This window comes from Callorhinchus milii, unplaced genomic scaffold (assembly GCF_018977255.1).
Source record: "Callorhinchus milii isolate IMCB2004 unplaced genomic scaffold, IMCB_Cmil_1.0 Scaffold4, whole genome shotgun sequence".
Classification (NCBI taxonomy): domain Eukaryota; kingdom Metazoa; phylum Chordata; class Chondrichthyes; order Chimaeriformes; family Callorhinchidae; genus Callorhinchus; species Callorhinchus milii.
The window spans coordinates 34,907,221-34,930,909 of record NW_024704745.1 but is presented as its reverse complement, the minus strand read 5'-3'; the positions used below and the strand labels follow the sequence as shown (position 1 = coordinate 34,930,909).

At 38.2% G+C, this 23,689-nt stretch overlaps 1 protein-coding gene across 1 annotated transcript in view; it reads right to left on the bottom strand.

Moving 5' to 3' along the window:
* Window positions 1–22,215: 22,215 nt before the first annotated feature.
* The window catches only part of abcc4 (ATP-binding cassette, sub-family C (CFTR/MRP), member 4), a 107,131-nt gene continuing 105,657 nt past the window's right edge, over window positions 22,216–23,689 (bottom strand). The window contains exon 31 of the mRNA XM_007890786.2: window positions 22,216–22,872. Coding sequence (XP_007888977.1) covers window positions 22,765–22,872 — 108 coding nt within the window. The 3' untranslated portion in view covers window positions 22,216–22,764. The remainder of the gene's footprint in view (window positions 22,873–23,689) is intronic.

Sequence of the window (23,689 nt, the reverse complement as noted above, 5' to 3'; positions counted from 1 at the left end):
GGTTTTTTCAGGGTGGGCGTGATGATGGCAGTTTTTAAGGGAATGGGGACAGAGCCAGAGGAGAGGGACAGGTTGATGATGTCGGTGATATGTGGGGCAAGAAAGTGGAGCTGGGAGATAAGGAGTGGAGTGGGGATGGGGTCAAGGGAGCAGGTGGTTGGTTTTAGGGATAGGATGAGTTTAGTGACAGAGGGTGGGGAAACGGGTACAAAAGTGAGTAGGGGAGGATGGGTAGCAGTCGGAGTGTGGGAGGGAAGGGGGTGGGTGGTGGGTGGGTGGATGTTGGAGGGGAAGTGACCGCGGAGCGAATTCCCTTGATCTTGGATTCAAGGAAATCCAGCATCTCCTCGCAGTGAAGGTTGGAGGAGATGACCTGCGCGGGGTGGCGGGGGGGACGGAGGAGTCGGGTTGTGGTGGAAAACAGTAGCCTGGGGTTGTTCTTCGCCTCCAGGATTATCCTGGAGTAGAAGGACGACTTGGCCGAGGCTAGAGTGGAGCGGTAAATTTTGAGGAGGTCCAGCCAGATTTGTCGGTGGACCGTTAGGCCAGATTTGACACAGGTGCGTTCAGCAGCCCGCACCTGGCTTTTCAGTGAGCGGAGGTGGGTGGTGTACCAGGGGGAGGAGCGGGAGTAGGAGACAGTGCGGGAAGTGATGGGGGCAAGAGTATCGAGTGTGGAGGAGAGGGTATTGTGGAGGAGGGAGAGAGGAGAAGAGGGGTCGGTGAGGGTTGAAGGCCAGAGGGAGAGGAGTTCAGAGGACTCCAAGGCATCGGTTAGGGATTGTGGGGGTAACTTCTTCCAAGTTCAAGTCCTACGTCAAGTGTTGGAGTCATTGTCTAAACTGGTATTCCAATACAATGCTGGGTGTGGAGTGGCAACAGCCTGGTGTAGAACAGGGCTCTCCCTCCCTGCAGCTAGTTACCCATTTACCATTACATTGTTGGAGGTGCCATCTTTCAGATGAAATGTTCAACCAAGGTACCATCTGCCTGCTCTGGTGGGCATTAAAGATCCCATGGGGTTGTTTGAAAAGAGAATGGAATTTCTCCTGGGGTCCTGGTCAACAATCCCCCAAATAAAAAAATAGCCACTCACTCCATGGCTGTTTGTGAGACATTGCTGTGAGCAATTATGCTGCCGCATTTGCCTACAAACTCAATCACTTTATTTCACAATAAATCCTGTGATGTGCTTTGAGACGTCCTTCCGACGTGATAAGGCACTATACCAAATGCAAGGATTATTTACTAATTATTAGGCTAATTTTATTACTACCAATTATTATTAGTCAAAGTTTATTATGGTATGCTGTCAGATTTTTTCCTTTTGCATAAATTTCTGAATTTACTTATGTTGAGCAGCACATAGAAAAGCATTAAATATCAGCTCTTGAGTTAAAACAAAGTTCTCTACTCTGTCAGTAGATTAGCACTCTGTCCTTTAACCACTTGAACCAGAGTTTGAATCTAATCCACAGTGATGGAATGAAAGTCTCTTCTTTCATTGCCTGCAATGTTCCTGAGTGAAATGATTTTGACTAGCCTCAAACCACTTCATAGTAGTGCATATGCCACACAATAATACTGCTCACAGTCAGGCACATGCAAACAGTAAAATAGTAATCTCACTCAGAGAGCTGTAAGAATGGGTGACATAATAAAAATAAACATCACACTGGTTACAGTCTGAGAAAGCTTTTCTAAGGGACGAAGCCTTATTCTGGGAGCAGAATGATCATTAGTCCACAATATATACACAGCCTTGAATGCTGTGTTATTGAATTTTTATTATTATTAATGCCAAAAGTTTAAAAAAACACTCCATTACACATCCCTTACATAAAATTCACTTTCCTAAGTCAAGTTTATTTAAAATGTCACAGTGGGCTATATATATATTTATCATTTGTGTTATTTTCTTGTCCCATTATCTCTGTCACAAAATGTTTAACTTTTTAATGTGCTGCCTCAAACCCCTCCTCTCCCAGCTGCTGGCAGACACAATCAACCAGTCGCTCTCTTCAGGTTCTGTTCCTCTCACCCTTAAAACCGCTGTCATCACTGCTTACCTGCTTACTCCCTAACCCGCTGCCTCTACTCGACTGGCTTTGGCCTTCTGCATGTCCTTCGTGTCCTCTGTTCCACTATTGGTGGCCGTGCTTTCAGCCAATATCCCCCGAAACTCTGGAACACTCTTCCCCTATCCCACCGCCTTGTACCTTCCTTCCTTCCCCATCTTCAGGTCACGCCTGAAGAACTTCCTCTTTGACCGTGCCTACGGTCACATTCCCCCTCCCTCTGGCTTGGCATAGTACTGTCAAGTAGCACTGTCAAGTGCTCTGGGACGCTAAGCTGTGTGAGGGATGCTATGTAAATGCAAGTTGTTGTTGTTAGTTATTCTTGAAATTCTCTGCTTGTCACATATTTATTAAGAAACAAATCTGCTCCTTGTATAACATACTTGTCTGTATGCTATTCAAACAGTGTTCAGATAATCTTCTTTATTTCTTCCCTGAAGGGGTTGCTACCCCGTGTGAAGGGCACCATATAAAGTTATTGTTGTTGTTGAAGGGAAAGGTAATCATTTGAAACACATTACCCATATGTACCTGTCCACTATAACCCTTGGCTCTTCCAGTCCTGGGTGGGCATTCATTTTAAAATTGATGTAATTCAAACAAGTCACAAACACTTAATGTCTCGGTAACAATAATCCTTGCATTTGGTTATAGCACCTTCTCATATCTCAAGATCACAAAATCACAAGAATGAAACAGATGGATGGAGTAGGCCCTTCAGCTCATTTGATCTCATTCTTCACGAATACCCAATCTTCCTCCTTGCCATAAAAGTATTAAACCATCTTAAATGAATTCAGTTTGTGCCCTCTACCTTCCTGGTAATCTGTTCCAGCTGTTGAATAACCTCTGTATAAAGAAATTCTTTCTAGGTGCTTATCTGAAAATTACCCTTTACAATTTGGTCTCCGCAGCTCTGGCTCTAGGGCTGTGGTCACCCCCGTATGCAACAGAGAACTGTACCCAATGTGTAAATGCTACTTACCAGAGCACTGCAAAGCTTTAGCATGACTTCTGGGAATCTGAACTCAACTAATTTGGCAATGTAACCAAGCAACAACAACAACAACAACTTGGATTTATATAGCGCCCTCCATGCCAGACGGTGTCTCAAAGCGCTTACATTTATATAGCACTCTTCATGCGAGTAACGTCTTAGAGCCTTGTGGTTTGACTCCAAACTGCACGGTCAAACAGGAAAGTCTTCAGATCTGATTTCAACACAGGCAAGAGGTGGCAAAACAAAGGGATTGAGGCAGGGAAATCCAGAGATTTGGGGCATAAAAGCTGAAAGCATGGCCGCCAATGGTGGAGCGAAGGGGACGAGGGATGTGCAGAAAACTCAAGTCAGCTGAGGAGACGGGTTTGAGCAGATCAGAGAGGTATAGAGGTGACACAGTGTGAAGTGATTTGAAAGTGAGTGTGAGGATCTTGAAATCAATTCCATTTGCTTTGATTATTCCCGCCTCACTGTCGCAGCGAAAGACAACCATGTCTATATTGCTTTTCTCCCTCTGATAGTTTGAATGTATTATGTTGCAAATTGTTAAAATTGCTTTTGGATTTGCTGAATGCAGTGTTAAAAGCTAATGTGATTTATGTACTTTAGATAAGCTACATTTTACTTTTTGATATTTCCAATTTCGATCATGAGAAAATTAAGATCGATCTTATAAATAAATTCCCCAAAACAAAAATTAATGATTCCTGTGCAATGCGAGAATCAGAAAATCTGTCTTGTTATCTGAACTCTGACACTGGGGTCTAAAATCATAATATTCACAAACCAAGTTTGTCAACTGTAAGTTCCATTATGCAAAAGGAAGATTGCAAAATTCTCAACTGACAAATTGTGAATCCCAGGCCTCCAAAGTCCGAAAACAGTCTGGTAAGCAAATATTTTATGCTCATGGCCTATTTTCAGACATTGCTGATTTTTGCAAATTAGAAGTCACAAACCAGAATATGATCCAGGCCTTTGAAAAGTGAGCGGCATGGATGATGTAGATGTAAGCAGCCTATTTTATTTGGACCGTGAGAGCAGAACTAGAGGGCAGAGATTTAGAATTAAAAAAGCCTCAAGCAGGACTAGAGATTAGAAGTCCCTCCACTCCCCCCCACCCCATGGAATAGTGGAAATGTGGTGCAAAAAACAGAGTTGATGCCATGTTGATTTGCTCCTTTTAAAGAAGAACTGATTAACTATCTGCTTAAGAACAATAGTGGATGACAGGGATCAGTGCAGCTTGAAATACCCCAGACTCAGCATTTTTGTACTATGGTGGGGAAATATGAAGGGAAGAAGGCAAGGTTTGAATAGTAGTGACACAGGGAAGAATAAATATTCTGGAAATTTTGGTTTTGATTGATTACCTTTGGGATTCAGGGAATATAAATACAGTCCCCCAGGATATAGAGTAGGTAAGGTGAAGTCTATGACATGGCTATGGAAGGAGTGAGTGTGATGAATGTCCTTTTTTCATTCTATGCTTTCCTTTGTTTTTATGCTCTGAACCTTGAATATGCAGATATCATTTTTTTTGTCTTTCATATTGTATAGAATATATGAGGGCACAATGTGCAAAATACTTACAATGTGTTCTGGCTATGTTAATGATATGGGAATCCATAACAAGATGGCACAATCTTTAAATGACAGCTACACGAGTTAAGAGCGAAATTAAAAAAAAAGGTTGTAGAGATGTGAAAATCATTACTTCAAATAGTAGAAAATGCTGGGCTAATTGAAATATTTAATAGGGAGGTAGATGAATATTTGGTGGACAGGTGTGTCAAGGGATATGGTGAATGGATAGGGAAATGGTCTTAAGTTGTAGAACAGCCATGATCTAATAAATTGATGGAGTTGGATCAACTATCCTTATGCTCTTATGAATTGATCTATCAGGTGTCTGTGAAGTGGCAGGATATGGGTTTGCACCTATGATTCCATACATTGGGCAATTCTAATTGCAGCTTCATCAAGTGGAGAGATTCTAAATTGAGGGTTTCCCACAAAGCAACGCAGGAAAAATCAAACATATCACCGGTAGAAGCCTAAAAACAAGTTGCCTTAAGGAAAGGGAGAAAAAGATCATTACAAATGTTAAAAAAGAATGTTGCTACCATGTCCTTTTGTTCAGTTAGTAGCACACTCACCTCTGGATCAGAAGCCTGTGGGTTCAAGGCACACACTAGGAATTTAGCTCATAGTCTAGGTTAACTCTCCAGTCCAGTGTTGAGAGAATATTGTGTTCTTGAGGTCTTTAAAATGAGATCTTCAAAAGAGACTCTATCTGGTGAATCAGGTGTAAGTCAAATTCCTATAGGACTATTACAATGAAGAATTGGAGCAGGGAATGAAACTGGGAATTCTCTTAGTTTCTTAACATTCCTCCTTCTCCAATTTCAAAAAAAAATTCATTGGTTATTTATCTAATTGTTGTTTCTGAGATGTTGTTGGTACAGGTCAGCTTCTGCGATTTCCTGCGTAAAAGTGACCTGACTTGAAGCGCTCATTGCGTGAGATGCTTTGATATACAACACTATAGCTAGTGATACACTGATAGTGATTTCAATATGATACAGTACAATACTACAGATATATCAGATTAGTTGTATTATTACATTCATTGTATTCGTTCATGGTCCAAAGAATGTATAATTTTGTAGCACTTTTATCATATCAAAATGTGCCACCACCCAACAGAGATAATTACTGGCAAGTATAGTAACTGTTTTGTTGGCAAGCATGGTACCCCATTTGCACCAGGAAGTTCCCTCCAGTAAACCACTTAATGGATTCATTCTAGAATTTCTGAAACTTTTCCTTCATTCTTGTGAAAGGCCAACAGAGCTCATTCAGTCTCACAATGAGTTTTAATCCATTACTTTCTAGGAATGATATTCTACATATGGAAAAATCAAATGACCTGATTCACATATGTAATCTTAATAGTCAACATTGTGCAGCAGCCCAGAATTAATTTGTAAAATTTACACAGACTTCTAGTGCAAGGCATAAACACTTGGAATATGCAGATAACCTCGCCAGTGATAATGAGTTTAAGCTTTTCTGTCATTGATTTAAAAAAATCTTAACCTTCATTGTTGCTTGAACCCTTTCTGCAATACGGATTTTTCACACGTGTAAAATAACTGCTGTGTATAAATCTCCTTATGCAGATACAAACCCACTCTATCACTCCGTTTCACAGTCTGTAAGCATGCCAATGCACTCTCCCTATGGAAAAGTTTAAATGACCCTTTAAGCATATTGTTTATTACATATTGTCACCAATGAAATACTGTAGTCTTTATTTAAAGATCTCTTGTTGCCCATTTTCTTGCATACTGGTGACAAAAAGTCCAGTGTGATTAATCGGTGGTGTGAGCACCCGCCTTATGTGTCTGCTGGAAAGGCCAAGCTGTTCAAGACATTGTGGGCTCTTGTCTAAAATGGCTGTCAGGGCACACCACAGGGCCTTTCACTTACACACAAAAAAAATCATGAAATCTTCACAAAGGCAACTGTTCAGTCAGTTCTGGAGCAGTATTTAAAACTGATTGCATAATTTGTAAAATGTACTCAAATGGAGAAAAATTCAGGGAGTTGGCAAGTGTTTTATACTGTTCGCAATGGTCCCCAGCTCAGTGTATTGGAAACAGAATACTTCTCAGTGTAATAGCTTAGTGTTTTCGGATTTGTTTTCATTTCTGACATTCTACATGTCCGCACCCATGGTGTATGAGAAGGTAGCCCAAATCCCAGACTACAAAAGCAGTCTTTTCTCCGGGCAATAAGCGAAGGATACAAAAGACAACAATGGTTAGCATAAACACTATTTAATGTTATTCATATGCTATTGAAGAGATGGGCGTCGACTCAGTATTGCGGCAAAGCAAAGGCATTGTTGGGAGATGAAAGGAGGCTTAATGAACAGGAAGCATCATTTCAGCAGGCTGACAGTAACCATACAGCAGCAGTATTGTGGCACTGCCATCTACCCTGTGGGTCTTAGGATTAGGAAAAAAGGGGGAAAATCAGAAAAGAAAGTGCTGTTATATGCAATGGGTTGGGTTGGACAAAAAAAAGAACTTGCATCTAAACAGACTCCCATATTACAGGATTGTGCATGTCTAGACCAGGACTGACTGACTCAAGGAAAATAAGTACTTTTATCATGAATGTGTTTTCGCATTGCCACAAGTGGATGCAATCTGTTTCCTCTGTATGAAGCATTACTTTGTAGAGTCCTTTGAATACTTTAACTGCTGGATAATTCCGATCGTCTACTTAAACAAAACAAGTGTACAGAAACTTTTGGCCATATGAGCTTTAAAGAGAAAGGAAAGGTCGGATCCTAATACTTGAGAGAGAGATTGTTTTCTTCTTTCCTGCTTTGTTTAGGTTTCACTTCGTCCTTCCTTCTAAAAGGAGTCGGTACCTTTTCAAAGCTAGTGAAGCATGTCAGGATTTAAGAAGAGAAAGGGGATGGTGTGGAGGTTCACAGACAGAGACAGACAGAGGAGGGAGCAGGTAGGAGAGATCAGGCGCCCCTACAACCCGCAGACATCACTCACTCATGTAACACTCTCCCAGCACATCCCTGAGAGCCAGTGACCTCCCACTCCCACAACCGCACTCCATAGAACTGCGCTGAGCATCCAATGCTATTTTTGCAATGGCTTTGCCCAACTGAACTGGGACCTGACTTGCAATAAGAGCAGAAGCGCTGAGAAGTTTCTAAACGTACCACACACAGCAGGATGGATGGTAACAGTTATGGGCATGATCCTCTCTCAAATGTTGCAACCCTTTGCGTGTTTGCTGATCTGTGGATTCAGCTGCGAGAATCCACCTCCTCTCTACATCATCCACAGCTTAGAACAGGCAAAACCACCCATTTATATTGTGTGCCGCTTTATTTTGAGAGACAGTTCGCTCAGGATCGTCCATCAACACGGGTTATGGATTGGAAGTGAACCCGGAGCATCCTGACAAGCCAAGAGCATCTGACAGGGGTCAGCGCTCGTTAGCGATGGCCCTTCAGGCTGCAGAGAAGCGAAAGGAAAGTGTGCATTCTCTTAACTGTTAAGCAATATTACACCACATAAAATGACTTTTGATTTCGTAGAACGATTTATATTGGGGGTCGTGTCGATAATTCCTAACAGCGGATCAGCTGATTGCGTTTGGCTAATAAGGTTGTGCGAGGACCACGAGGAAAGCAGTGCTGATGTGCTGACGGTTCAGTGACCCTCCCACGCTCTGCCCATGGTCAGCCCCCAGCACAAAGTAATCAAAGATCCCGGCAATTTAATCATTGAGAACCTCACTCCAGAGACGACAGCAGTGTCAATAACACACTATGTCATTATCTGTTTGTATTTCACACCGACGGTGTCAAATAAACAGAGTGGAAAATTAAGATTAAAAATATGGTAATTTCATTTCAGTCAGCAGGCAGCACTTACTGCCCCATTATGCTATTGATTACCTTTGAATTCAATTTCTGTTTGAATGCAAACTTTAATCTGTTTTCTTCCGAGCAATTCAACTCCCAGGGGGCTATTTGCAAGTAAGTAACCATTTAATCTGATGGTAACTGGCAAAGCAGTGCCCTAAATAAATTGTATAAATCATCCAGCTCTAACGCACCTCTGCCTTCAATTTCATACAGTTTTGGCACAGGTTGGCTGATGTAGCCAGTGTGTGGATAATTACAAAGTACAAAGTTTTAATAGAGCACATATGATAAAAACTCTATTATAGCAGGTCGTGTGTAATGAGGAGCAGTTTTTAATTTCAGTATGCCTATTCATGAAAAGAATGGAAGATTGAACAGAGAGACTCAAAGCTTCAGCAACCTCGCAGGGTAAAGGTGATAGACATCGTAATTACATGGTTAATTTCAGAAATTTACACACGGGTTATGATTTAAAAGAAATCTCTGAGAGCTGACATTTTCATTTTTAAGGAGTCTCTTTATGTGAAATTAATCTGCTGTCTCGTAGCCTTAATTATTTCCAGGCAAAAAGGCTGAGAGGAATACAGCGCTAACCCTTATCAAATTGAAGCCAAAGTAAATGCAAACGAATATTATCAGGAACAAATGGACCATGTTAGCTCTGATTTTGTTTCATTTTATTTCACAAACAATGTACGCTAAAATGAACTCTGTATCTACACACAACAATATGGTGTAATAACCTTTTAGAAGCAAAAGAGTAAAGGAATCGGGGGCAAAATATATGATAAAATGTCGTTACTAGAAACTAGAATTGCCTTCAGTTCCATTCACTTTTGGTACCTACTGGATGATTGGTTATTAAAACCAATAATAACATATTAGACTTTGTGCATTTGCATCCCATTCTTTTGGATTATATTGCACACATTCTTAGTTAAAATTAGAGTTACTAAATAATATATAATCTTGTCAAAACAACTGACACCCAATACAGTAGTTTGACAGTTACACGTCTGTCTTGTACAGTAAACATTCTCTTGCTCTGTTTCATTGCTATTTATTTTGATCTAACCATTGTACATTAAAATCACAAATATTGCCAATGAATAAGGCGATCTTAATCATCAATATAACTGATTCTGTTTCTGTTACTTACACAGATGTGCCCAGAAAAAACTCAGTCACTGCAATTTACACTATTTAATGATAATAATTCTTGCATTTGATAAAAGTGCCTTGTTATGTCATCGAGACATTTCAAAGTGCTTCACAGAATATACTATAAAGTGGATTGACCATGTATTTTGAGAGTGAAACAGTATATCCTGTGAAGCACTGTGGGATGTTCTCCTGACGTGAAAGCAGCTATACCAAATGTAAGGATTATTATTATTATAGAACCAGATTCTTTCTGTCTTTGTTTTTTTGGATTGGACAGGTGTCTGACACATGTCGAAACCTATCACCATGCTTAAGAGTATCCAAACCAAGCTGAGATTTCCATGCATCTCATCTACATATGAGAATCCTAGAGTTAAGAAAAATGCAACTTCATCAATACAGTCATACAGGTTAATATGGATTCTGTGCAGTACTGTAGTGCATGTCTAAAATCATATAGTTTAATAAAATTATTGTGCAGTATGTAAGTATTATACATTCTAAGACATGTTCTTTGTAGTGTTCCAGTACAGACATATTATCTTCTTATGGGAATCTATTAGGAACACAACAGCGCATGAATAGATGCTTATATTATATGATATTTAACTTTCTAACAGTATATCTATAACATATATTTTAAATGCTACATACATACCACTTTGGTCCATTTGCATATGAAACTACAGCCCCACAGGCTGTCATACATTTTAAATGTGTTTTGTGGAATATTGGTATATGTATATCTCATATATAATAATAATCCTTGCATTTGATATAGTGCCTTAGCACGTATTTGAGACGTCTCAAAGTGCTTCTCAGAATATACTGTAAATTGCAGTGACTATATATAGCATATATTCAATGTAGTGCATGATTTTATGAGGTCGTTTTTAACTTGTGGTCAATAAAATTATGTCTATGGTAATATATTTTAACATCTGTCATACATACAAGGAAGCACGAGTTCTTTCCAGAACGATCGTATTTATCTTCCATATTTTAACATGTGCTGCAGAGTACTGCAGTACACGTGGGTCACACTAACGCTATAAAACTACGGTGCATTTCTGTATTACTGCCTACTCATAAATCATGTGCTTCAGGTTAACCGAAAACACGTTAGCTCACGTTATTAATCATATTAACGTGATTAATATGCACTGCAATAATATGCACCATAAATGTATTATTGCATATGGTTTAGAATACTCGCTGTATCTATTTGCTGTAAAAGTGATCCGATGCTTCATATACTCCAATAGAGTACTGCAGTAACTATGATTCTGGGAGAGTTCTGCGCTACATCTTTTTTAAGTAAACATTTTAGCTTTTAACAGCTCCCTGTGTGGAGCAGATTGCTCGACCATGTGGAGAGAGGAAAATTCAGAGGCCAAGCCATCACTGGCCATTCGCATATGCTCCAGCAAGTGGGCTCATAACTGGGAGCAGGTTAATTCAGATTATTATTTGAAATGAACCATATAGGAAGTGCTTTAGAGGCAATGAGCACAGAATAACACAGGGGACGTGATACCAATAAGGCATACAATGCTGTGGCATGTAATTATCGCAGCTGTACTTAAAACATGTAGCCATACTTCATTACAGAAAACATTTTGAAAGCCCCATTCAACATCTATCATTCACTTTTGACACATTCCATGAATTTGACAACTGGCAAACAGCCGAACACTTAGTGTATTCATAATAGCCTCAAAATGTCTCATTCCAGTGTTGTTAACCTGTCAATGAGGCTGTACAAACTTATTATTTCAGATTGCTGCTTTTCTGCCCTTGAACATGTAGCTACAAATTGAGGATCTCTGTCATCCTTTCACTTTTCATTAAGTTTCCAGGGGGAAGAATATGAAAACAGCGGTGTGTCAGACTCAACTCTTTTCATCTTCTTTCATCTGTGGGCCACCATCTGTGGCGTCTGTAAGCAGGTAAAACACTGCATTTTAACATTAACCACGCAAACTGTTTCAAGTTTGAAATAAACTGGTGTTGGAGACATGAGAGGATAGAGTTATACACTCACTGCACTTTTCAAATGACGTGCATTGATGGCATTGCCAACTCCACGTTAAATAATTCTACCGATTTGTCTGTTGTCTTTTCTTCTGCCAAAAAAAAACCCCACCACCAAGACTCTGCGAAACACGTCGTGATGATTATTCCTGGAAATCACTGGGATAAGTAATGCAGGATAGGATTTTTATTTTATTTTTTTAGGGACAATATTTCCAGGTCAATTTATAATCGCTCCACGCGTGGTCCCTTTGGTTTCTGATCGAGTTGGGAGCATCTCAGAGAGATTTCAGGTGGAGCAGAATTTCAGTCTCCAGCCTCTTCCCTCCAGCCCTCGGGGAGTCGGACACTGGTGGATCACATCAGTTGTTTGTAAATCGTAAAGTTCCCCCTTTGTGGAAACACAATGCACAGGATTAATATACACACGGGAAAGAATAGATCCTAATTCAATAAAGCCTTTCCATTGCATTTCTCGAACCCAATACAATGAAGACCCGAAGCTACAGCTCGTGGCTGGTGACTGCGACATTTAAAGGATATTAGGAACGATCGCAACTCCTGTGATTTCATGCGGACTCAGTCGTTTGCAAAACACTGCAGCGGCGACAGCTCTCTCTCTCTCACACACACACACACACACACACACACAACACAGCCTTGTCGTGGTTTGTACAGTACTTCATGGCTGTCGGGAATGGTTGGTATTTTTTTCGCTGAAAGCCCCTGTGGCTGTGTGTGAGTCAGACAGATAGATGACTGGGGATGGGTGAACCAAACACTATCATTATAAAGTTTTAAAACACAAATCTGCCTCTCTAATTATAATAGAACAAACACTCAGCTGACATCAAGCTTTCAGCAATACCAAATCATCGCTGTTTTGTACACTCCCCTCCAAAACCATTCATTACCTCTCCACGTCTTGTAATTATTTGGCCCACGAAGGAGATATGTTTTGAGTGCACTTCAATGCTTTGCTATTCTATTTCACGCCTTTTCCAACGTTTGCAATGATTTAGAGACGTTTTGAAGCGTTTTCTCAATAATCCTGATGGGTCTCTCTATCTCAGGTTAACCGATGAGATTTCATTTCAAATGAATTTTGAACGAGTTAATGGACTGAGGGGTTTTATTTTTTTTTTCGCCAGACATTTGAGTACGAGACAGACACGTACACAGAGAGGGTTGATCCGTACCTGTCGGTGGGTCCTTTGAACGGCGTTTCTTGTGCAAATTCTGCTTCGGTTTGGTATCCCGTTCACTCCGGTTCTTCTGGGGTTCACATTGCAGATTGTTGGTGCATATGAGAGCAAACAGAGGCGAAACTCATTGGAAGAGCCAATCGCCCACCCACCCCCTCTGCTTGCAAACTGCAAACACACACAGGGATTGACTGGAGTCTGGGGTTTGCCAACAGTCTGAGATGCCCAAAGAGAAGTCAATGTGCCATAAAGTAAAACAAAAAAAATCACAGATTTCAAATTGGTACAACACGGTGTACTTGGCCTTTTTTAAAAAAAAATAAAAATGTTGAAGAATTTTAGTTAAACCTTATTCCGTTTCCACTATGAGGACATCCTACGAAGGCAATAAAACAAGAGCAAATTATGAAGGTCTTCAAATCTGGATAGCAGCCTATAACTCATCTTCGTTAAAAAAAGCAATACAATACAATACACACAAATGTTATCCCCCCCTCACACGGTTGCATACATTCCCAATATTGTGCACATTAAATCACTTGGTTTGATCGCGGGAGCCTGACGTTGGTCGTTATGTTGATGTCTGTAACACCTCCACTTACAGAACATGAAACACGTTACAATATAAAAAAAACTTATAAGACATCTTAATTGCGCACACACAGTACAGTAAAGAGCACGGCATCCTGCAGTGTGTTGGGAGGCAGCAGCACAACTGGGAGTTAAGGTGACTTTGAGAAGCCACTCCGGCTTTGGTCTGGTGGTTTCTGATGTCACTCCAACTCCCCATGGGTCACTGCCTTGAAACAACCTGTAGTCTACTCGTTGTCCTGCAATAAGGAATTCTTAACTGGTATAAGTATCTGTTGAACCGACAGCACTGCATATGTAGATATGCATATGTAGTGTGGGATGTTTCAACAAGAGTTTGGATTTTTCTTTGCCTGTAATAGGTGTTTTGCTGGGCAGGAATGACCATTGTACTTAATTTATTTGACATAACACAATGAACTAATGTCTATTGTGACAATTCATACAAACGTTTATCTAGTGTTAATGACAACCACAATACTCACCAAGAAACAGTCCAGTGAGTATACATTGATATAATAATCAATCTGAAAGCTTTGCTAAATCATTGGAGCAAAGGTTTTGAGAGCATAATGCAAAACAAATATTAGTAGGCTATGATGGATACGCAATTTGCAATAGCTGAAAAGTGTGGCAATCTTATACCAAAGGATTTGCCGTACTTTATCTATTTTAAAAATAAATTTCAAGTTTAATATGATTTATTTTCATTATTACCCAACAGAACCCATCGGATGATTCCTTTGGTTTATGAAATAGCACATGTCCGGATAACAGAATTATGCACCAGGTTGGAAATGTTGTGCTGTTGCAAGGAGAGAGATTCACAGGAAAAACTTGCAACAGTGCAACACATTAAGATCATCATATGCGGAGACAGGCCAATCATTTATCTAGTTTCTCGGTTTCTATACCAAATGTTTCTATACCAAATGCACTGGTATGAAATGGCAAGCCAAGCTTTTGTTGTATGGTCTATGATTTGGTGATGCTACCCCGCGTGAAGGGCGCTATATAAATGCAATTTGTTGTTGTATACCCGAGAGAGCACATTCCAGGTTACACTGCTATTCTAGTTATCTTACCTCTGTAGAAGGCTGAAGGTTCACGTGGCAGGTGAGTTGAGTGCACCGACCTCTCTACTGGTTTAAGTCCTCTGAAATTACCCCATCACCTATGAAACGTTTCTTCAGCAACAGTCACATTCTATGACTGTCTGCCTCTATGGTGAAAGATGCTACAGAAAGCCAACAGATGCCAAATTCTCTGTGTGACATGCCATAAGAGGATGAAAATAGTGACAAGTCCCACAAGAGTACTCTCTTAGACCCTGCCTGTCCATATTCCAGACATCTGAAAGTACCATTTCCGCCTCTTTTTTGACAATAATAATCCTTGCATTTGATATAGCACTTTTCACGTCTTCTAGATGTCTCAAAGCGCTTCACAGAATATAATGTAAAGTGAATTGACTGTATATTTGTGGGCAAAACGCGGAAGACAATTGCTCACAGCAGTGTCCCACAAACAGTCGTAGATTGAGTGACCAAATTTTTTTTTTTTTTTAAGGATTATTATCCCTGGAAAAGCGATTTACCAATCGACTCACAATCATTTTCCTACTTACTGCTCGGTAAACAAAGGCGTGTGCAGTAAAGAAAATTACCTAACATTTCGCCCTGCTGGGAATTGAACCCAGGTCTCTCACTTGCGAGGTGAGTGTTCTAACCACTGAACTACAGGACTCCAATGATGGAGACCTGGGTCTCTTTAGGTGCTTTCAACTGGGATGAAGAGACCCAGGTCATCTGAAGACAATTGTGCCTTATTCTATCTTGGCAAAGAACTTGAACTCATAACTGCCCCTTTATGATCCTCTGCTGATACTATCATCTTGAAAGAAAAGTTAGCTAACAAAACCTGTGTTAGTCTTCATCTGGAATGTAATTGATTGGCATGTGCTTACTTATGAATTAATTTAACAAATAGATTTTACATTTATATAGTGCCTTTTACATTGGGAGGACGTATCAAAGCCTCAACTAGCAGTTAGTCGATTGATGGATTGCTTTCCGGGGTAATAATCCCTTAAAAAAAATTTGGTCACTCAATCCATGACTGTTTATGACCATCTCTGTGTGCAATTGGTTGCTGTGATTCAACGCAGTCAATCCACTTTACACTATATTCTGTGAAGCGCTTTGAGATGTCTCAATGACGTAATTAAGCATTATTTCACCCGCCATCTCTCCTGATCTTAACCACCAGGTCGGTTGTGGATCCGACTGTCCAATAACTTGGTACATCCTACTGACATGAAAGGCACTATACAAGTGTAATTTGTTATTATATCAAATGCAAGGGTTGTTATATTATAACATTATTATTCACTTGGATGTGATTCTTCAGCAGCTGCCTTACAATGTGGGAGCTAAAAATTATAATTTTTGTAATAATGTTTTCCAGCTGGTTTAATAAACAATTTTGATATTGTCTGAAAAAATGACATATCCTGGTTCCTGGGTAGATGGCATGGGGTGGTATGATTTCCTTTGCAAGTAGCTCAATGGAATAAAATGAAGCAGGTTGGATATCTTAAAATAATAACCCTTATATTTCAAGTCAGGAGAACGTCCCAAAGCATTTCATATATTGTAAAGTGGAGTGACTGTGTGCTTTGTGGGCAAAATGCACTGGAATAAGGGGTGGAGGCATAACCCAAGTTATCATCCAGGGGATCTTCCATTCACTGCTCGGCTTTTGTCAGAGGAAGGTTGAACTAGCCATTTTGCCTTTCCCCACTGTTCAAAGGTTAAGAGGTAGCTGAGTAGTCTAATTACCTACTTAGGAATCCCCTGAACTTGCATACTGATCAGCTCTCAGAGCAACCACATTCTGTGTGCTTCGTCTGATAAAATAGTATAATAATCTCTGCATTTGTTATTGCGCCTTTCACGTCAGGATGAATCAAAGCATTTCACAGGTTTCAGTGAATAGTGACTATTTTGCAGGCCAATTTACGTATAACAATGTCACACTAACAGTCATGAAGTTGATGACCAATTTTAGTTTGGGAAATTTGTTGGTTAGGACTGGGAGAAATTCCCCTCCCTCTTTCAATAGTGCCATGTGACCGTCGACAGCCACCTGTACAGGCAGATTGGACCTTGGTTTAACAACTTATCCAAAGGCCAAACCAGTGAATGTGGTAAGAGAATACGAAAACGGTAACATTTGACACTTCCCATAATAATCTTTGTATTTGATATAGTGCCTTGCCTAAAGTACTTCATTTTTTTTGTGAAAAGTATAATGTCATCAAATGCAGCAGCTAATTTGCAAAGAGAAATGTTCTATTAACACCATGAAGTAAGCAAATTATTTTTTTTCAAATCTGGGGCACTGTTAGCCAGATGTGAAAAAAAATATTTTCAATTGTCTTTTTAAATAGTACTATGGGGTCCTTAATGTTCACCTGACGGCACCTTGATTTAACACATCAATGTCAGGAAGGTATCTTTGACAATACAGCACTCTCCCAACCCTGTATTAGACTGTTTAGTCAGACTATGAACTCAAAGTCCCAAAGTGGGGTTTGAACCCACAACTTTCTCACTCAAGAGGTCAGCGCTACCTATTGAGCCAAGCAATTAATATATGTAGTCTCTTCTGACATCTATTTGCATGCATTTTCAAAAAGAGGTTATGAGATGGTGAACTAGTTTCATTGCCAGGAGACTCAAGCCAAATATTGTATGATAGTCTACTGCTGTCCAACTCAGATCAACCAATTTAGCAATGATGAGAATTGGAACCTTCCCCTTCAACCTTTAATGACATTAAAATTGACTGAGAAATTCCATAGCATAGCAACTTTGCTATCAAAGCTACAAATATTCTGTCAATTGTAACGACATCACGTTCACAAATCTAGAACTCTGTGATTTAAATTTTACAAGGGAACCAAATTATGACTGATTTATATCTCGGATGCCTCCCCACCACCCATGACATGCGGTTGCACTGATTTGCAACATATACTGTAGTTCATCTTCAAAAGTGCATAGAATTCAGTATAATTCTGTCTTAATATTATTGCCAAGATATAAACTAATTAGTCCTGATTGTGTTTTGCTGTTTTTTTTACACTTTGTACCTTTTGGAATTTGCAATAGGCCATTCTGCAAATATTACAGATCTGAACAGTTTTTGAAATTTGCAACTGGTAGTGACAATCAGTGCATTGAATGCACTTTTCGTATATCTTAAATTATCGTATAAGAAAATATACTCACTTTTCTTTTCTGCCTCGGAGGAAATTATATCAATGAGGACAAATATTCAGTTCTTTTATCAGCTTTGTTTTTTAATTGAACTAAATTTCAGCTGAAACCATGTGCAAACATTACAAAAAATTTAACAAAAAATCAACATATTTTAAATCAGAACCTGAATCAGCCATTATGGATAGCAATATAGATGCCACACACTCAGATGTGCAGCTCCACTTCAAACTGATTACGTAACCTAAACAAATCTATTTAATAATAGTCCTGTTAAAATTACATTCAGGTTCAACCAGAACTGACTAGTCTGGTGTGTAACAAATTCTGGTTAATGACACTCAAAAAGTGAACTTTGGTTCGTATTGAATATACACCCATCCTTGAAATCTGGAAGTTCAATCCAATACTGTGTAGACACAATAGACCACATTTCATAAAGTAACGTGGATACAGAATGGTTTTCAACAAGATAATGCATACATTGACAGTCAAGCACATGCAGGGAAATAACATGTTGGGGATGAAAATTTTGTGTAAAACATATGGACCTGGCCAAACAAAATTAAAACAACTGTCAGTTTCTTACAGGCTTGCTCATAATCTTACCTCATCTGGCATAGAGTGGGTTAAACACACTTTGTTTTTGCAGCTCAAACCATGTTCCAATGCTTATATATCAAGGATGCACAAAGATTGCTGACAATTTTAAGAAGAATGGGATTAAAAATAAATACAGCAAACATTCAATTTAAATCCTGTTGAACATGGAAACTATAATTCCAACCTATTCCAAATTACGGCCAAGTTTTTAAGCTTTAAGTATTGTGTCTTAAAGTCATTAGAAAGTCTTTTAAAAAAAAGACAGTTTTTTGTTTGTCTGAGCAGGAATGATATGAAAGTACCAGTAGCATTAAAAACAAAATCTCCTGAACTTCTACATGGTTTGTGGTTTATGAACCCATTCATGCTGCTGATTGCTATCCTTGCTTCCTACTAGGTGTCTTGAACACTATTCAGCAGAATCAAGTATATTTTGTCACTTATTATGAATAACTAATGCAGACAAAAACACAAGGCATGTCTAATTAAAACTGCATCTAAATGACTGACATATCTCACAAGATACCGATTTGGATAATAAGATGCAATTGTAGCTGGGTGTAAATCTATAGAAAAAAAAGGACATTCCCATTCCAAGGTCTATGCACATATTTTAAATTATATCTGATTTTGAGGACATCAAAATCTGTTTTTTAATAAAAGATCCTGCTAAAGATGCATAGTCTCCCTTTTCCTTAAAACAGGTTTCAGGACTATTACTTAAAATATTCAGGTCCTGGTAAAAAAAAATCAAATTGAATTGCAAGGCATCATCGGATGAGTGTTCTGAAATATTCTGTACGAATATCGGATGTAAAATCAGAGGTCCAATTCAGATCAATTGATCACAAAAACTACCACATTGGGTGTGGAAGTCCCTTCTTTCTCACATAAGGACTGTGAGATAATGGAGTAGGAGACCAGAGAATAGTTTACTTTTCTAATACTAGAAAACGTGCAGCCAGGAAATATATTTTTGCTATTGTTGTTTAGGAAAGGAGATAATGCTTTTCTGATACTGGTATGAAATATAGGCTTCATTTTGGAGGGCACCAAAGGTTTATTCCTGAGTGGCAGTATAATATGAGATGATAGATTTCTAGCAACAACAATTAGTATCTATTTTTGATTCATAGCTTAACAGAGTTAAAGTAACGTTTTAACACAGTGCATCCTAAAAGGAAAATTGAAACCTGCTTATTGGTTTTACAGAACATTGTTTGTTCTTCAATCAAATCACCAACATTCATTTATTATTGCAACACAATAGATCTTTTTTACCTCCTCTTTCATGTAGTATTCTGTACTGATGACTTGACATCAGGCTGTTAGCTGAAAGGGGTTTCGATGTGAAGATCAAATGATAAAACTCCACTGATTAGATTATAGAAAAGCACTCTTTCGCCATCAAACCCATTTTCTAAAATGACTGTATCTATTCCACCATCTCCCTCGGAGGAAACAACTGCAGTCAGAACATTCTCTTTCTATCCCTAGTGCACACAGTTTGGTTGATTAGGATTCCTAAGTGAAATGATTGTGTGATGGTCTGCAGCTATGATATCCTGAAGCACTTGTCCTAACCTAGAAAATGCTGAAAGTAGGGACAAATTTAACAAGGGTCTACATTTCTGCGAGCTAAAAAGACTACGTATACAACTGGTTAGACTGCACAATAGTAACTTTGTCATCATAAACAAAATATTCATGTTTGAGGCAAAATTGGTGGATGTTTTACCAAATGATATTCATTCCAACACTTCAGATGACATACAAACTTATAGTCAGTAACACAAGTCTTTATGTTCGTACTCTTTTCTCACTTTGGAGTTTTAACTTTTTAGTGACTGACTGATTAGAAAGGAATGGAACAAATAGACAAATGAAATTAATGATATCTACCTAGAACATGGAAAAAAAAGATACAATATTTGTAAAATAATGTTGGTGATTAGACTGGGGAATTTGGAGCTTCTACCTTGTATTTAATACAATAGTTTCACAAAATACAAATGGCATAACGCAAATATTATTATGAACTATACACACATGCACACACAGACAGAAGAGACAAAAATAAATACACTCACACACACTTACTTATCCTCATGTTGCAACCAATGTAATCAATTTATTGTTGAATCTTATACCCACTTTTATTTAGTAGGCCACAAGGTTCATAAGTGAATGTAACACCTTACTGAATTTTAAATCAGGAATAATTCACTTGGCACTTTATCTAGAAAAATGGAAAATAAAATACAAAAGTCAAACAGCAGTGGTCAGGTAAATGGAGCTTCAGAGTGAATCTAGTTTAAAAATATATTGTTGTCGATCAACTCTGAGGTCAGATGAACACATATATATACATCACTATTCCTGAGCTTTTCAAGCACTTTGAGACACTACCCTGCGTGGGCGGAGTCTAAAAAATATTTTGCATGTAGGCAATTTGTAGCATTTACAAACATTGTCTTTGCATCTTTTTTGGAAAGCCGCTCATTAAAAGCACAATGCTTTGCTTTAAAATAATTTTTTTTCTAATGCACTTAGCATTTATTAGCTACATTTTATGTTCTAAAGACATATATATATTTCTAATAACATTTTTTATGAAAGAACGTAAATACTCAAAACTCATGTTACCTATTTGAAGGTAGACGGTAAACTGTACTTAATGATGGCCTGAAATCTACCCCAAACAAACCTAGACTTTTTTGCTCATTAGAAACTAAGGCATCTACATGAAAAAATCCTATTGGAACAAGTATAAGCAGATTACATATTCAGGTAATTTTTTCTTGAACAATTTCAATGACTGCTATTTTTCAATCCCTGGATGAAGTAATAAACGTTTGGGCAAACTGATCAAAACAACATCAAACGTCTTAAATTTCATTTTAAAAAACTGAAACAAGTGTTAACTCATTTCTTCACCAACATGAATCAATACTACAAACATAAACGTAAGACAAGGGATCTAATCAAATAGCAAAATATAAACAAATCACATCTAGCAAAATAATACTACAAAGTTCTTATGTATATTTCTAGTAGATTATTGCTCTACCTCTTCCCTTTTATTGTCATACCTTCTACTGAACTACTGAACTAAGGTGCAATAAATTGCAGAATGGTCCACCTTAGTATAGACTTATACTATATAGTATAGCCTTAGTATATAGTATATATAGTATATATATATAGTATATATATAGTATAGTATATAGTATAGCCTTAGTATAGACAATTTAATACAAGCTTTGGTTGCAGTGCTGTCACTAAGGCACTTTATAAAGTTTAGAAAGCTATTCCAGTTAAAAGACTGGAAATGATTTATCACAAGGTTTACTATAAAATAGCAATAATTTAAAAAATAAGATTTCATTATCATTAAGTTCAGATTTACATTCTGAAGCAACAAAGTGCTACTTTCCAACTCATCACATCTGGTACTTGCTTTAGTGCAGATGAAGGTGGTCCGAGTGCAACAACATTTATGACTCTTGTGATCGACAGCCTTTTTTAAAAAAAAACTTACATTCAACTGGTTTCACTTGTAGCTCATTCAGTTTTTCGTCAAACTAATATTTTCAAAAATGATACAGAATAAATTTTCCATTTAACTGCTGAACTCTCTGAACTTGTGATTAAATCTTCACCTAAAACTGAAGTGTAGACCTTTATCACAGATAGCCTGCAGTTCAACTGAAGAATTCACTGCTGATGACAAATGTCACACGAGATGCAAATAAATCAATTTTTAGAAAGAGTTTTTTTTAAGAATGAAAATGGAAGTCTTGGTCTCCAAGCTCTGTATTTTTCAAGAAAAAAACACTAAACTATAGGTTACGTGGAAAGAACAGTACTGTATTTGTATTGGACGTTCTCCCTGATTTTATTTGGCAATAGGAGTTATTGTTTTTGGCAGGTAACCAAGAATAAATTAGCAAGGGGGCACATTTCTCTTCCTCTCTCTCCTTCTTTCCCAATTCCAAATTTTGTATATATTTTTCCACAATTTATTCCTAAAAAAAGTTCCATTTGTATTTGACAGACTATTGCCTGTTTAAGGATTTAGAGTCCATTGCAAGCAAACAAAGAAAAAGATGAAATAAGTGCAACTTTGTTGTGGACTCACATTAAGACCTGGTAAATGCAACAAACTAGTAAACAGGCCCAGTAACTGAAAGATGCAACTTGTTTTGTGCAAATCTTTATCATCACAAATGGCTTTTCTTCAGGCTAGAAAATCTTTTCAGAAAAATATTACGCCTTAAGAGGCTTTTATACTGTTGTAAACCAGAGACGCACAACTCCAGTATACTTCTTCTTTTCACAGCGCTGTCTCAAAGAGAATATTGTCGGATGATACAATCGCTGAACCATTGACTTGTGTTTCACTATATTGTGTTCTTTCTGAAGTAGTCTTTCTCAAATATACCTGTCAAAAAAGGGAAACAGAGTTGTGAAATCTTTTATTGAAAATATTCCAGTAACTCTTGTAACTCCGTTAATCAAGGCAGTAAACTGTCAGTTCAAAACTTCAGGAATTTACAATTGTGTTTTTGCTATGCAAATCGCTGACAAATGAAGTACTGCAAATTGCACACAAACTCTCTGCTCGTAGAAAACTAATTATCACGAACTGATCACTAAAAATAACTACCCTTTTTGTTATAATGGAAAATGCCTTATAATTAACAAAAAGATTGGTATTTCAGTATTTGGTAAGTGAAAGTGTAGAATAAGAATGGAACATACATCAGTACCCCGTTATAAAGTGTTTCATTACAATGCGGGTTCACTTATTGTACAGTTGGGGTTAGACCCCAACATTTACTTAGTCACATGTGAAAATGAAATAAAACAATGAAAATAAAGTTACTTGCAATGTGTGGTGCAAACCAAATATTTGCTTAGCGCAGCGGGATAGAAAACGTATTACTGACAATGACGGTGATAATCTTCACACATTGTCAGGTCAGGCCACTGATGGGATAAACCTTGTAAATCATTTCCCTCCTGGGACCTCTTCTCCACATCCCTATTAATTGCAGAAAGTGGTAAACTCCGATTTTTCATCAGGTTCTCAACACGCTATGAAAATGCAAGGATTCTACTGTTTACACAACTACTGAAGAAAAAAGAATGCAGTCTGAAACTTCAAAATGTGCCAACCATTTTACAATGATACAGTAATTGTAATAATTATTGATTGTACACACTGATACATTTTAATGTTTTTATCAATATCAAGT